Source organism: Lissotriton helveticus, chromosome 11 (assembly GCF_964261635.1).
Source record: "Lissotriton helveticus chromosome 11, aLisHel1.1, whole genome shotgun sequence".
Classification (NCBI taxonomy): domain Eukaryota; kingdom Metazoa; phylum Chordata; class Amphibia; order Caudata; family Salamandridae; genus Lissotriton; species Lissotriton helveticus.
In genome coordinates this window covers 1,128,154,182-1,128,169,357 of record NC_136072.1, presented here as the reverse complement: position 1 = coordinate 1,128,169,357, position 15,176 = coordinate 1,128,154,182, and the positions used below count along the sequence as shown (strand labels likewise).

At 46.4% G+C, this 15,176-nt stretch overlaps 1 protein-coding gene across 2 annotated transcripts in view; it reads right to left on the bottom strand.

Moving 5' to 3' along the window:
* PI4KA (phosphatidylinositol 4-kinase alpha) overlaps positions 1–15,176 on the bottom strand; it is a 517,988-nt gene that overhangs the window by 376,637 nt on the left and 126,175 nt on the right. For both annotated transcript variants that reach the window (XM_078667865.1, XM_078667866.1), the window contains exons 13-14: positions 11,687–11,816; positions 8,220–8,349 (exon numbers count right to left, since the gene is read on the bottom strand). In XM_078667865.1, the coding sequence (XP_078523991.1) occupies positions 8,220–8,349; positions 11,687–11,816 (260 nt within the window). The remainder of the gene's footprint in view (positions 1–8,219; positions 8,350–11,686; positions 11,817–15,176) is intronic.

Below are 15,176 nucleotides of genomic sequence, written 5' to 3'. Positions count from 1 at the left end.
CAGCCATATAAGCGGGTTCAGTTTGCGGGGAATGCAACCAGTAGTTAATTTGTTTGAGATGGGCCACCCAGTAGTATAGTTCTATGTTAGGGAGTGCTATGCCACCATCATACCAGTCTTTTACCAGTTTGCATTGAGCAATCCGTGCCGGCTTACCGTCCCACAGCAAAGCTGAAACCGCAGATGAGATCCCTGTGAAGTAGGAGGGGAGGACCGGGAACGGTGTATTTTCAAGAACGTACAGGAAGCGGCGAAGCGTCATCATTTTGAACAGTGCAGCTTTGCCAAGGAGAGTAAGAGGGAGGGAACGCCATACTTTCACATCCCGTTTGAAACGGTCCAGTGGGGGTTTCAAATTCAGGGCGTAGAATTCGTCCGGGTCTGACGAAGCATAAATACCCAGATATTTAAACGCCGCGTCTGTACAGCTCAAAGGGCAGCTCGCCGGGAGCGACGGTGGGTGGCCTGCAAGAACGAATAGGATCGATTTAGTCCAGTTAATCCTATATGCCAACACTCTCCCAAATTTTTCGCAGACGTTAAGAAGCTCAAGAATTGACTTCTTGGGAGAGGGGAGATAGAGAAGGATATCGTCCGCGTAGAGAGATATGCGATCTTCCCACGCCGGTGACCATCGGATACCCTTAATGGATGGTTCCTATCTGATCCAAATTGCTAACGGTTCAAGGACCAGAGTAAACAGTAGGGGGGAGAGCGGGCAACCCTGCCTAGTCCCTCGACCGAGCGGGAAGTCCCTAGATATGTGGCCATTTGCTACCACCTGGACCAGGGGCCCGGTATAAAGTAATCGTATCCAGACGCAGAACTTGGGGCCAGAGCCCATATGCTGAAGCACAGCAAATAAGTAGGGCCATTCCACGGTGTCAAATGCCATAGTGGCGTCAAGGGAAAGGAGAACAGCTGGTTCTTTTATATCGTCCCGGCAGGCCAAGATAGCCTGGGAGTTCTCCTGCTTCCAGGCTATCGGTAAACATTTTGAGGAGATGGGGGGCCGTGATTTGAATTGAGTTCTTGTACAGCTCCACTGGGAACCCGTTGGGGCCCAGTGCCTTGCCAGATGCCAATGCGTAGGTTGCCTCCTGTAGTTCTGCCACGGTGATATCTGCCTCAAGTTGGAGCACCGCTTCTGGGGAGAGGGCAGGAATGGTCAAATCTTTGATATAATCATATTACTCCTCCATCGAGTACTGCGCCTGGGGGGCATATAGTGTTTCGAAGTGGTCTGCAAGTAGGTCGGCTATGGCCTCGGGATCCGAGGTCGTATGGCCAGAAGGTGATGTCAGCTGTGCAATGACTCTACCCGCTCTCTCCTTTTTGTCCAGCCAAGCCAGCATCTTTCCAGCCTTGTCCCCCAGCTCGTAAACCCTATGAAGGGTGGCCTGAATTGTATTTAGCACCATTTCTTTCTAGTACGTCATCCACTCGGTGCGCCGTAGCCGGACAGCCTGGGCAGCCCCGAGGGACGGTCGAGTCTCCTGTTCCCAGATCGCAGTGTTAAGCGACTCCTCCAAAGCGCCAAGTTCCCGTCGCTGTGTTCGCTTGTGGTCAGCAACGGAGGTTATGGCCTGCCCGCGTAGGACCGTTTCGTAAGCCTCCCACAAGGTACTGTGTGAATCTACCGATCCAGAATTCTCCTGGAAATATTGTTCAGTAACCCTGGTTAAACCATTCATTAGAGAGGGGACCTGCAGGTAGCTCGCGTGGATTGGGAAAATTCGGCTTCTATGGGGGCGGTGGTTCGTGTATGTAAGTCGCAGTGGAGAGTGATCGGATATTCCCCTAGGGCGGATGTCTATCTCCTCAATGCCCTTCAGCCCATCCCCAGACATCAAGATGTAATCTATCCAGGAGAGGCAATCGTGGGCAGCTGAGTAGTAAGTGTATTGCCTATCGTAAGGGTGTTTGTGTCTCCAGCAATCCGTGAGTCCCAGGGCGTCAAGTAGTCCGAGGAGTCGTCCGGCTCCCCGCACCGTTGCCGTATGTGGGTGTCTATCGAGGTCTTGTTCGGCAACGTCATTGAAGTCGCCCCCTATCTTTAATGTCGCTGTCGGCAGAGTCAAGAGAAAGGCCGTGAGGGCCGTGTGCGCTGTAGCATGTAGGCCTGGCGGGATGTATACGGACACAAAATTAAAAAGCTGGCCCTCCCACTGCACCATTGCCGCTGCAAAGCGTCCCTGTGTATCTACACGTGTCTGCCGTACCACCAACTGAAAGTTCTTTCTTATTAGTATCCCTGTCCCCCTTGAACCCGATGAGAAGTCTGCATGTGCAATGAACTTATATCACCATCTATCCATTGCCTTTGATGCCGAGCCTACCAGATGAGTTTCTTGCAGTAAAACTATGGCCGGGCTACAACGCTTTAGGTATTGCAGCACTAGGCCACGCTTCACCTTATCCCCCAATCCCCTAACATTCCAAGTTAGGACTGTTAAAGCGGACTGGCGGGTTATACGAGTCTCAGGTGCATCTGCCACCTGTGCAGCCATCTATCAGTGTACGTAGCATTGCGGGGGGTAAATCCTGTAATGCCTCTACTTTCAGGAAACATGTCGTCTTCATTACAATACAAGAAGAAAAAGAAACAAAAAGAAACAACCCAACCAACCGTCCTCCCTTTCCCCCCCCTCCCTGCTTAACGGACCTTCAACTGCCCGCCTCCCCAACTGAGCAGAGCGCTTAACCCATCCCACAACCAGAGTACTTGCGTGTTGGGGGAGAGTATCTCCCCGGGCAGGCGGCATCCCTGCACTCTTCCGGGTGTCCCAGGCCAGTGTCCAACCGCGACCACCATGCAATTAGTTCAAGTAGAAAAAACAGCAGCGTCCTTTACTGCCCCGGGTGTTCCGGGTTATTCTCCTCAGTCGGCCTCAGTATGTTCCTGAGTCGGAGACCTGTCCGCGTCTTCTCTGCCAGATGTCTGTGACCCGGTCCGGCTGTCATCGCGGCGTCCGTGGTTTGTCCTATGGGATCTGCGTGGAGGTCCTACAGTGCGCCAACCCTCGAGCCAGTCCCTGGCCGCATCTGGGGTGTCGAAGAACCAGACTTTCTTGTCAGCGACTACACAGAGTCTGGCTGAAAACAGCATTGAGTAGGGCACTTCTTTTTCTCGCAGCGTCTTTTTAACCTCAAGAAACGTCCTCCTCCTTCGCGAAACTTCCGCCGTGTAGTCTGGGAAAAAGGATACCTTGGAGTTCTGAATTTGGATGGCCGGAGCCACTCTGGCCGCCTGCAGAATGGCGTCCCGGTCGTGAAAGTTAAAAAGTCTTGCTAGTATTGGCCTCGGGGGGGGACCCGGCTTCGGCTTCCCTCCTGGTACTCTATGGGCCCTTTCCACAGAGAAGAAGTGTGAGAGTCCCTTGGGGTTGAGCTGCTTTTTAATCAATTCCTCCACGTAAAGGTCCATAGCTCCTGTAGCTTCCGATTCCGGAACTCCAAGTATTCAGACGTTGTTCCTCCGAGAGCGCCCTTCCTGATCGTCTAACTTCTCCCTGAGTGATTTGTTTTCGGCTTGCATTTTCTCCATTTCCACTTGCAGCTCCGATACATCTTCTACCAAGGATTTAGTCACAACTTCAACTTGTTTCACCCTTTCGTTCATTTTTTAGAAGTCCGCACGTATCAGGGTTACTTCTGTCGCCGTTGCCCCCACCGTCGCCTGCACCTGTGCCAGGGCATTCATCACATCGTCTAACGTGGCTTTCTTTGCCCCTTCGCTCTCCTCCATTTTCCCCATGGACTTGCGTTGTTCCGCCGGAGGGGGATTTTGCTTGTCATAGGCGAATTTATCTAGCTTGGCTTGTGTGGAATTATGTTTAGTTCCTCTGCCAGCCATGGTGATGACCCGACAGTCTTCTTACCTCCGAGTGGCGTGTCGCTCGTCCAGAGGGGGGGGGTGTTCTCACACTCCTCCCGTTCGGGTTCTTGACAGCTGTCCGATCCTCGTGCACCTACCCCTGAGTGTTGGGTGTAAGGTGCAGGTCTGAATAGGCTCTTGCTTATCATGTTAGTGCGGCCACAGCGAAATCCGCCCCAATTAGGGCCATCCCAATGGCTTCCCTCACTTGGTCAGCTTCTACTTTATATGATGTAGGATGACGTGATGCATCAAGACCGCCGCCATTTTGCGCGGCCCGTGTAGCTCCAGTTCAGCGGGTCAGGGGAGTATTTGGGATATTGCATCACCACCTTGACCACTGATTTCCCCTCTTAGGCTGATGTGTGGGCCGAGCACTGCGTCATTCCACACGGCCGTTGTATGTAGTACCAGAGTCGCCTCGCCTGCTGCTGCGTAGCCGGGTGTTGCCTTAGTAAAACAGGAGGGGGGGGGGGGGTCGCCTGCATTCACTTTGCGCCTCCGTTCTTGCGATGTCCACTGTGCCCAGGTTAGGTCTCGAGGGCGATATGGGCAGGCGCTCAGCGGGGAGTTATGCGTCACGCTCTCGGCCACTATGACGTTATTTCCTTTTGTTCTGTGGCACCTGTGGAGCCTTCAGTGCGGGTGCCTAGCGTCCGTCATACAATAGTCACTCCACCCGGTTTGCTGCAGTTCCGTAAAGCGGCGGCGCCATTACCCGTAACACGGTGTCCGGTCCCCTTCTTCTTCGCCGCTGCCCGCCTTGCACCACCGCAGCACGGTCCCCATTCACAGTTCGCGGGGCTCCCGCAGCTGTTTCTCCGGCTCTTCCAGATTACCGCTTCACCGCGGCCACTTCCGGCAGTCGGTCCCCGCTAAGGTCTCACTTCCGCCCGGGCGCCGCTTCTACCACAGCCCGCTGCCAGCCGGCTGGCGCCAGGCCCCTTCAGTCGCGTCGTTTCCCTGCCGTTTACCGGTGCTCCGCCGCTTCGAAATTGCTCCGTGAGTTGCCACTCGGTCAGAGGACCCGGGCATCCCTTCGAGTAAGGTGTTAAACGGATTAAAATGCGGATTGTTGTGGGATGCTGCCTTACGCCGGGAGCCTCTCTAGTTTGCTGCCGCTATTGTCGGCCGCTAGCCACGCCCATTTTATGGTTTTTAATGTTTGTCATTGCACTGTGAAAATTGCCTGAGCACTGTACTAATATGCTTTAGGAGGATACAGATATCGTTGATGACCTATTAGGGAGAACCTAGTAAATGTATAGGGGATGACTGATGCTATCTGTCTTTTTTCTCCACACCTTTTGTCTCCCTAGGTCCTCAGACAGGCACTACAATAAAGGACAATAGTAGTGCCCCCTGGATGGTAGTTAGCATTTAGCAGCACCATTTAGTGTAGATATATATACACATCCTTTTTCACTTTTTCACAATATAGGTCCTGAAGAATTGCCACGGTATTCCCAACCAACAGGCAAGAAACATGTCGACCCTGAGAGTTGAGCATAGTGTTAACTAAGCACCCCTTCATAAGGGTATTGCCACTCCATACTTTTTAATAAGGTGGATTACCAGCCGGAATAAAACTTTCTTTGGAATATCCAACCTTTTTTAATGCACCCGCCGCACCCAACCATATCTACACCACCACGGCCCACACCCCCCCACTTCATCATACGGCAAAGGAACAAAAGATCTCCGAGAGCCCCTTCGCGGGTGCCCGTTGGGCATTGCAGCGCCGGCCCAACGAGGAGCAGGTCCAAATGATGAAGCATGACACCTAGCTTGCTGGGTGTATGAGGACCCTAGTTCCGCATAAGCGGGATCCCCACATCCCTCTTTTTCCCAGTGCTTCCAGCAAAAAAATCTTTCCCCCCACCACCACTGACTAGCTGGTGGTTAGCTCCCACGTCCAGATTCCCTAGACACGACTCCCAGAGGAACAGTATCCATCTCTTTGTTCGCATGACCTGATAGGGCACGTTTACTGGACCTCTTTAAAAAGCCCTACTGTCCCCCCTTTTTGGTAAAGGGTCCTGGTGCTGTGAAATGCAAATCCTAACCTAATGACAAATAAAAACCTCAAAGTGGACTAAATGTCAAAATGCACTAAGGGCGGAAACCTCTACTTCTGAGATTAACAACTTGCAAAGTCTGCACCCAATACTAGATGACAGGAGTATGCAAAGCATGTGATTTTTAGCAATTACTTGTATATGTGATTAGCAATAGTGGACTCTAACTCGATACCTCAAATGGAGCTACGCCAGAAAGACTGCAGATGTATGGGGTGGTAGCTATCATGGAACAGGTATGCTCCCGATATATGTTGTACAAGTTCTTGGGATACAGATATACTGCAGAAGAATGGTGTGCTCCCAATCATGGAATGGATATCCTCCTGACGTGTGCTCGCCCTGAGGGCATGGGTACACTGCAGCTTCATGGCTGATATCTCTCAGAGCACTGTTACAGAGGAGCCATTTGGGTGCTAGCTCTCTTGGATGGCACATGTTGTAGTGGATACTACTTCTCCCTAAACGGGTACACAGCAGCTCCTGGGTGCTGTCTCGTAGATCATAGGTACACTGCAGCTTCAGGTGTATTAGCTGTCAGGGCATGGATACATTGAAGCAACAAGAGAAATTCCAGTAGGTGTCCTTGCATTTACAGGCCTCCAGCAAAAGCACTGTAATGCAAAGACAAAATGGGTGGCTAATTCAAAGCATCACAGCCAAAGAGCCTATGGTGTATGACTGTGCACAGGTATGCTCTATGCAATTCAACAAATTGGCTTCTTGGAACTATGGATTTCTAGGCAATGAGAACAGCAGCAACACAAGGCCAGTAATGTGGAATCAACATTCACCTGTGATGCCACCTAGTTAGAGCTTTTACTAAGCTTTGAGCTATGCAGTAGTTACAAACAAGTTAAACATTCAGGGAACATGAAAGATGTGATTTGTGAATGTTGTGCTTATTATAAATGAGCAATGAAGTAGTGGGCAACTTAGGGCTAAAAGCTGGCCTCATTTGATCTACAAGTATGTGGCACAGAATTGAGTTGCTGCAGTGCCCCCCCCTTCTCTTGGTGGAATCTAGTGATGTAAGTGTGTGAGAAAGGCCAGGGTCAGAGACAGGAGAGACCACCCACCAAAACGCTCCCCGTTGATACTCAGTCCCGCTGGTCTCCTTACCACTTTCTCGACGATGACAGCAGCGATGATACGGACAGCCCAGTAACCGGGAATCTTTTACCCGCCCCACAGTGTGGCATAGGTGACCCGGAAGCCATTCCAGGAAGAGGCGGGACTCAGCAACCTAACCAACCGGATCACAGGAACAAAGGTTGTGCCCAGCAGAAAAAGCAGGAAGTGAAGCACTTCGGCGCACACGCTGAGACGGAAGAGAGTAAAGCAGACGCCGACCGAACCGAGGATTCCCTGTTACGACGAGGAGACGCCGAGGGAAACCCCATCGAAGACCCGGAAGACTCCGAGACCTGGTCCGAGGAGTGGTGGAGCCCGGAGGACACGCACGAGCCGCCACAACTCAAGAGAGATGTGGCCGAGCCAGGTACGTAACGGGCACTGCGGGTTGGGGCCCTCTGGGGGAGATAGTCTTGTACTGTTGTTTACCTCCGCTGTTTACCACCTGGTCCCGGACCTCAAATTCACTGTATGCGCCACCATTGTCACTCCCATTCATTTATGCAGAACCTTAAAGAGCTCCTCAAGTATTACCTGCACGTACTGCCCTACCTCTCACACCCTACCTCTCACTTCAACAATTCCCCTTTTTACCCTTTAACCCCCCCCCCCCAAGCGTTACACATGGTGTTGTGACGGACTAGGGTTTAAAGCTACCCAGATAGGGTCAGTGACCACTATTCTTCTTCTTTCCTTTGAGTACTCCGGGAAGACTCTACCCAAGAGGAAGTCCAGAATTCACCAGTTTCACCAGAGCAGGACTCACCGGAACACCTGACCATCCCCTGAGAAGTGGACACTGAAGATCCACCCAAAGGGACTGTTTGGCGATATTGGACTCTTATGTTGATAACCCAAATTGCTCCACCCTATTCAAGGTTGCAGATCTTCCTTAATAAATACCCTACAATATTCACCCCATACGGCCTCCTCGCTTCTGTTTCCGACCATCCCTCCGACAAAGTGCAATCTTGTTTACTCCTTAACCAACTGTTCCATTGGAAAACCTCACACTCAGACCAGCCTACCTGTTCGTCTGCGTGAGCACTTGTGGCCTACCGGAAGAAAGAACACTTAGATCTGTATATGGGATTAGTGTCTAGGGGCACACATTTTGGCACACCTCTTACCGGCAGATGTTGTCTATGGCAATGTCCCTCAGCTGCTCATACATCGATGGCTGGCACTTCTTCCCTGTGATAAGATTCATTGTTGACTCAGAGTGCTCATTTGTGACACTTATTTTGATGTCATTGCACCCTGCAACAGAGAAAAAAGCAGATTGCCTGTTATTATTCTGTGTGCTGTACTTATTTCCTTCTTGTGAGAAAGACTGGTCTATTAGTTAGTGACCTTCATAAGGAGAGGGGGATCAGTCTGTAACACAATTCCAGGGGTAGGAGTCAAGTTTCTACTAATCTCATGGGATCTGTGGTTTGCAGTTGAACCATTCAAGTAAACATCCTACCTTCCATCATGTACAGTTGAGGTGTGACCCAGAAATCACAATAATGTGGATTTCTCAAGATTTTATCTCCTACTTCATTTTAAGCATAGTAGCATGAAGTTGTATGTCCCAGATCATATTAAAGCATAACAGGAAAATGTTTAAATCCCAAATCATAGGAAAATGTGGCAGTATGAAGATCATGTCCTAAAGACAAAGTTTGAAATGAGCAGTAGTCCAGCTTCTTTATTACAGGCCAGGCTCCATACTATTCATCACCAGGAAGTCATGCTGCTTCCATGATGTTCCTTTTAGAAATTAAGAGAATGGTGCAGGGTCAGACTTTGGCAAGAGATTTTAAGGCTGGGTACTGCGCTTTCGTGATGATTTTTGTAAGCAGGAAGAAACACACAGACTGTCAAGCACTGCCCTATTGGGGAGTGGCAGGACCCAGGCAATGGAGAATAAAGGCGCTCCAGATTTGGCAACCATGACACATGCCCTCCCACTCACGGTCCATCATTAAACTCCCTGGTCTCCAACATGGGCAACAGCGACAACAAGTGAACTACATTGAATTTTAAAATTTACCGCCTTGTGCACGCTGCGGTCTTGGAGCCGGGAGACATGCGCAGGACACAAGGGAGTTGGGTCTGCTCATGCTCCCCAGTGACTGCTTACTGGGGAGTGGCAAGACACTGACTATAACTATAAGAGTGGCAAGACACTGACCATTGAAGACAAAAACTCACATTTTAGGCAAATTTACCACATTCCCTCTCGTCATTGGTAACCCGTGAAGCTCACTGAACTCTACTATGGGCAAAAGTGAGAACTACGTGCTGCTGTGGAGATAAGTACAGGGAGATATGGCTGCACCTGTATGTCATGTGTTGTTATATGTGAATAGATCTATGCTCACTATGTGACTTTGTCTCTCCCCTTGTTTTTGTTCTTTTTAAATGTCTTTATTGAAGTTTTGCTTATAAATTACAGCATCTGTAGGTGAGCCAACAAACATATTAAAGCATAGGCACATACTTTAAATGAATATTGACTGTTTGGTGGAAATGTTTCCAGCTCTGGATCGTACCTTGAGGAGAAATCATTAACAAACATTTTAACAATATTTCTCCACTGAAAAAGATAAAAAAGGAAAACCAAAGTATAAAAGCATGGGAAACTGCGCTAGATGAAAAGGGTGTCCAACTAACGGGTGTGGAGGCGGCCAAGAGGATGGTGAGTAGGAGCAACATGCGAGCAATTATCCCTAGCCAGCCGCCAGAAGAGGGATGGGGGTACTACTGTGATAGTACCAGTAATTATGTCATGTGTTAGGGAAGTATGAGGCCCCATGTGTGTCCCAGGTAGAGCAAACGGTGTGCGGGTTCAGTGATCATGAATCCCCATGTGTTCTGCAGGCAGGCAGGAGGGAGTTGGTATATCCGTACGTCTGTCTACGCAAACTATGTTTGGGCTTACTTAAGCGTGAGTCATGGTAGGCACTCATCGGTTTTTGCCTCAACAGTAAGTAAGAAGGTCTCCCAAAATTATCTGCTCATGCGGGAATCCCCTCTCGTTCTGAGCAGCTTAAGAATGTGAGCTTTCGCTTTGGTCAACATCAGTAGCACACTGAGCCAGCGCCAAAGTTCCGGTGGTCGCTCCCCTTGTTGAACTGTACTTTGTGCCTTGTAATTACCAATAACAAAAGCAATTACAAAGAAAAGTACTGTCAATGGGTTGAGATATTGTGCAGTCAAAATTCATGCCATGCCAGTTATGTTGGATACTCAGGTTTCTGCATACATGATTAGGGATAGGGGAGGCGAACCCCAATACCTCAGTGGGGATAATGCAGATCAGCTGCAGAACTATATGGTCAGGTATAGTTCAGGTCTGCATTAGAAATCTCAGTGATGATAATTGAGGTATGCCTTGAAAGTCTCCTGAGAAGTTATTTAGACGTATTCAAGCAAGAATATGGAGGTATACCCAGCTATCTCAGCAGTCATACCTTTGCAAGCTCTACTATGTGAGAGGGAATAGTTGGGGTAGCCTTTGATAATTCAGTAAGGCCATTCATGGCTACCCAAGATATCCAAGAAGATAGTGGACCTTTCAGAGATATTTATCAGGAGGGTTGAAGTCTGCCCAGATATCAAAGAGGACAGTTGAGGTCTGTCCTAAATAACTGAGAGGAGATTTGAGATCTTCTTCTATCTGCAAGGGTAGTTGAAGTATGGAGACATTAAAAAGAGGTTTGAAATATCTTCCGATACTGCTACAGCAAAGATGTCCTGTGCCCCAAACAGTTCATTATCATTTCTAAGCACATTTCCTTCTCTCAGAAGCGAAGGACAGTCAACCAAGATACTGTCCTAGCCTGTGAAAGATTTACCTGCAGACGAAAAAGTAGATTAATCTCAGCTGAAAGAAAGAAAACGTGCTGCTGAGTGGTTAGCGAGAGGAGTGAGGCATGCCAGAGGACTTTCAGAAGGAAGGACTCATGCAAGCACAAGTGCTGTAAGATGGGAGACATTGTGGGCTTGAGGTCAGGTAGTTGGTCACTTCAGATTTGCCCAGTGCATAGGAATTTGAAATGAAACAATCAGTATATGCAGGAGAATGAGGGTCGAGGAATTTCTGGTATAGTTCAATACTTTATGGAAATACTTGCAGGATTTCTGGCATAATTAGCTATGAGGCAGTGGGTGTGTGGTGTGGAGCTGAGGGAAGAAGAGAGCACACATTTCACAAAGAACCTTAAGAATGTATCAGTTCTCGCAATCTGGGTTTGTGTAGGATGACGTATAAAACAAGCACATGGTATGTGATGCTAACCAAGTGCTTGGAACTCAGGGTCTGGAGGATTCTAAAGAGTACTTCACATTATCATGGTGTCCAAAGGGTCAGTTCCAAACCATAGAAACACTGGGTGCAAAGAAAGAACAGGAGGAATGCAGAAGCTGTAAACATTTCTGCCACTTTTTTAAACCTCCTGGACTAAACGTGTGCCTTATGAATCCCATTTCCAGGTTTGTAGTTGAGGAGGAGAGGTAAGTGGGGGTTGTCTGGTACATTAAGCACATATTCTGAAAATCATCGCTGAGAGCATATTGCCAGATTGCAAAGGCTGAGAAACTCTCTTACCTGTAGGATTCTGGCTGTGGTACTTGTAGAGCTTCACCAGGACTGGAGAAGGAACCACAAGGAAGTCTCTCAGTGATGGTGTCACGGAATGGACTACAACGGGAAACCGTTCACAAAGCCGACCTAAACCCTGAATAAAATACAAAATCATACGGACACAGTTTTCATGAACTAAACCACATAATGCTGGTGTTCATAAACTTCATTAATGAGCAGACTATTTTTTAACGGGTGAATCCACTGTCAGCGCAGAGGAATCGGGCAATCAACAGAATCATATTAACAACTCTTCTTCCCCAACTGTCTTTCATCCTCATGATATGAAAGGGCCACCCAGGAGCACAGAAACTGGCAATAAATGGTAATATATATATATATATATATATATATATATATATATATATATATATATATATATATATATATATATTACCGCCACTCCACTTCGCAAGCAAAGACGCAGGCGCTCTCTTCTCCCGAAGAGACACATGGAGCACAGACCCAGGTTAGTAGAAAAATCGTTGGTTTATTAGCTGCTACTCAGTCGGCCATTACGCGTTTCGGTACTGACGTACCTTGATCACATGACACAGTAAATGGTCACCTGGTTTCTTATATACCAACATTTGCATTTTTTTCTCTTTTGTTGGTGATGCAATTTAAAGTGACAGTGCTCTAATTGTAATAACAAATCTGTACATTCGCTATAGAAGCATTTTTGGCTCCACATTGCATATTGGCATACATTTCATATCGGTATAAATACCTTAAGACACATTTACATAGTAATATGTACATATTCAATTTATCTTTCTGTGCAAATTTCGCAATAAAGTGCATTGTATCACGGTATAGATACCCTAGAGCAGATTTAAAAGAGTGTAATAAATATATAAATAAATAAATATATATACATTTGATTAGAAAAGACTCATTTCTCTTCTCGCTCTGTGCAAATTCGCATGTGCAAGATAATATCCCTATAGATTTTCACTTTACATATGTTTAGTATCTATGAAATTGTTTTGTTGGGGCCACTTGTGTGTTTCTGGACAGATTTTAATGTGGTTTAAAAGGTCCTATTCGGAAGCCTCTGATAAGGACGGTAATTAAAAGAAAAGAAAAAAGAAACGTGTTATCGTGTAAACCCAGATGACAGAAAAAGAGAAAAGAAAACACCCTAAAAGAAGTGTAGCAACATACAATTCATGATTTTTTATCAATGAGATGTTTTGTTAAAAATCAATTGCTATTAAAAACCTTTTTATGCAGTTTTTATTGTTTTCTGTTACGGCTATGTCTTTTGTGATATACTAAACTCATTTATATTTACCAGGGGAATTGTTTGTGGGTATATGTTTGTTGTTCTGTTACTTTCACTATACTCCATTTACACTTTTTCTATACTTCCCTCCTCTTGACTGTTATTATAGGCATGTATACAAATCTTCAGTTATATTAAGCCCATACGGTTGTTTAGAATCTAGCTTCAATATATAGCTAGTTTCCAATCTTCGTAGTTTTTCATCCCGATCCCCTCCTCTCTTACTTGGGGGTATTGTGTCAATGAGGTAGTATTTCAGTGATTTGACATCTCCCTGATGTTTTTCATTGAAATGACGGGCAACTGGGTAACTCGGGTCTTTGTTTTTAATTGCACGTATATGTTGCAATATTCTTTTATGTCCCTGCAATTTCGTGCTTCCCACATATCTTAAATTGCAGGGACACTCGAGGATATAGACCACATATTCCGTTTTGCACGTTAGCATATGTTTAATCTGTTGTTCACCTTTTCCAAATGCTAGTGCAAAACTCTTTTTGTTCACCCCATTCAAGCAAGCTTTACACGTTTGACATTTGTAGAAACCTCGTCTCTGGTTAAACCAGTTCTTCTTAGCGACTTCTATTGGATTGTTAACTACTAATCTGTCTCTCATGTTCGGTGCTCTTCTATGAGTGACTGTTGGTTTGCTTGGTAAGTGAGGACCTAATACCGGGTCATTCTTAACCAATGGCCAATTTTTTCGAATAATTCGACCAATTTCTTTGTTTTGTTTGTTATAGCTTACAATCATTCTGAAGTCGTCATCTTGTGGTTTCTTTGTGTTGGACACATGTGTATTTGTTTTTGCTAAGGCTGTTTCTAAGAGGGCACTTCTGTCTACCTCGTTGCTTTTTGTTATTGCCTTTTCAATGCAATTTATAGAGTACCCTCGTTCTAAGAATCTGTTCTTGCTTGATTCTTGTGCTTTGGAGAGTTCTTCTGGTGTGCTACATATGCGTTTGATTCGTAGCATTTCACCGTATGGTATGCTGTCTATAAGGTGTTTAGGGTGATGGCTGGTTGCATGTAGTATGGAGTTTACAGCTGTTGGCTTTCTGTGTATTTTTGTCTCCAGATTACCATTTTCAATAAACACCTCTACATCTAAGAATGTTACATTTGTAGGGCTGATATCTGCAGTAAAGTTCAAGTTAATGTCATTTTGGTTAAGCTTATCAATGAATATTTCTGCCTCTGATTTGGTGCCTTGCCATATAATAAACAGATCATCGATATATCTCCACCAACATTTTACATGATCGTTCAGTGTGTTGTTGAAGTTTCGATGGAGAATCAATTCCTCCCACCACCCCATATGGAGGCAGGCGTAGCTAGGGGAGAAACTGGCTCCCATAGCTACGCCTCTTATTTGTTGGTACAGGTTATGTTGGAAGAGAAAGATGTTATTAAATAAACAGAATTCCATCATGTCCAATAACATTTTGCTATGTTCTGCATAAACAATGTCTCTTTGATTTAAATAGAATTCCGTGGCCCGCAGGCCATCTCTATGGCTGATGCTCGTATATAACGAGGTGATGTCCATTGTTATCAACAGGAAGTCAGATTGCCACTTTATATCTTTTATTTTAGCCAAGAAGTCCCCTGTGTCCCTCAGATATGAGGGTAAATGTTGGACATGTTCTTGTAGAAAGTGGTCAATATATTGCGACATATGTTCTGTTAGGCTGTTTATTGCAGAAATGATCGGCCTGCCAGGCGGGTTTGACTTATTCTTGTGAAGCTTTGGAATGAAATATAGCACCGGTGTTGTTGGAGTGATATTTTTTAGAAATAAAAATTCCTCCTTATTTATCAAACCTTTGCTTTTCCACGCAAGTAACTTGGCATATAGTTTTTCATTTGTCAATTTCAAAATAGTTGGGTCACATCTGCGGTAACAGTCCTGATCCATAAGTTGCTTTTGGGCTTCTAGTAAGTAGTCTGTTTTCTTCCAGATAACTAGATTGCCCCCTTTATCTGCATTCCTTATTACCACTTGTCTGTTTTTAGATAGTTTACTCATCAGTTGTTTGTATCTTTTTTCCATATTTCTTTTCTTCCTGTTTTTTGGTTTGTTTATAGCCATATTAAGATCTTTCAGTTCCTTCGTGATCTGTTCATGGTAGATGTCTATCCCATCTCTTGGCATTATTGGGACAA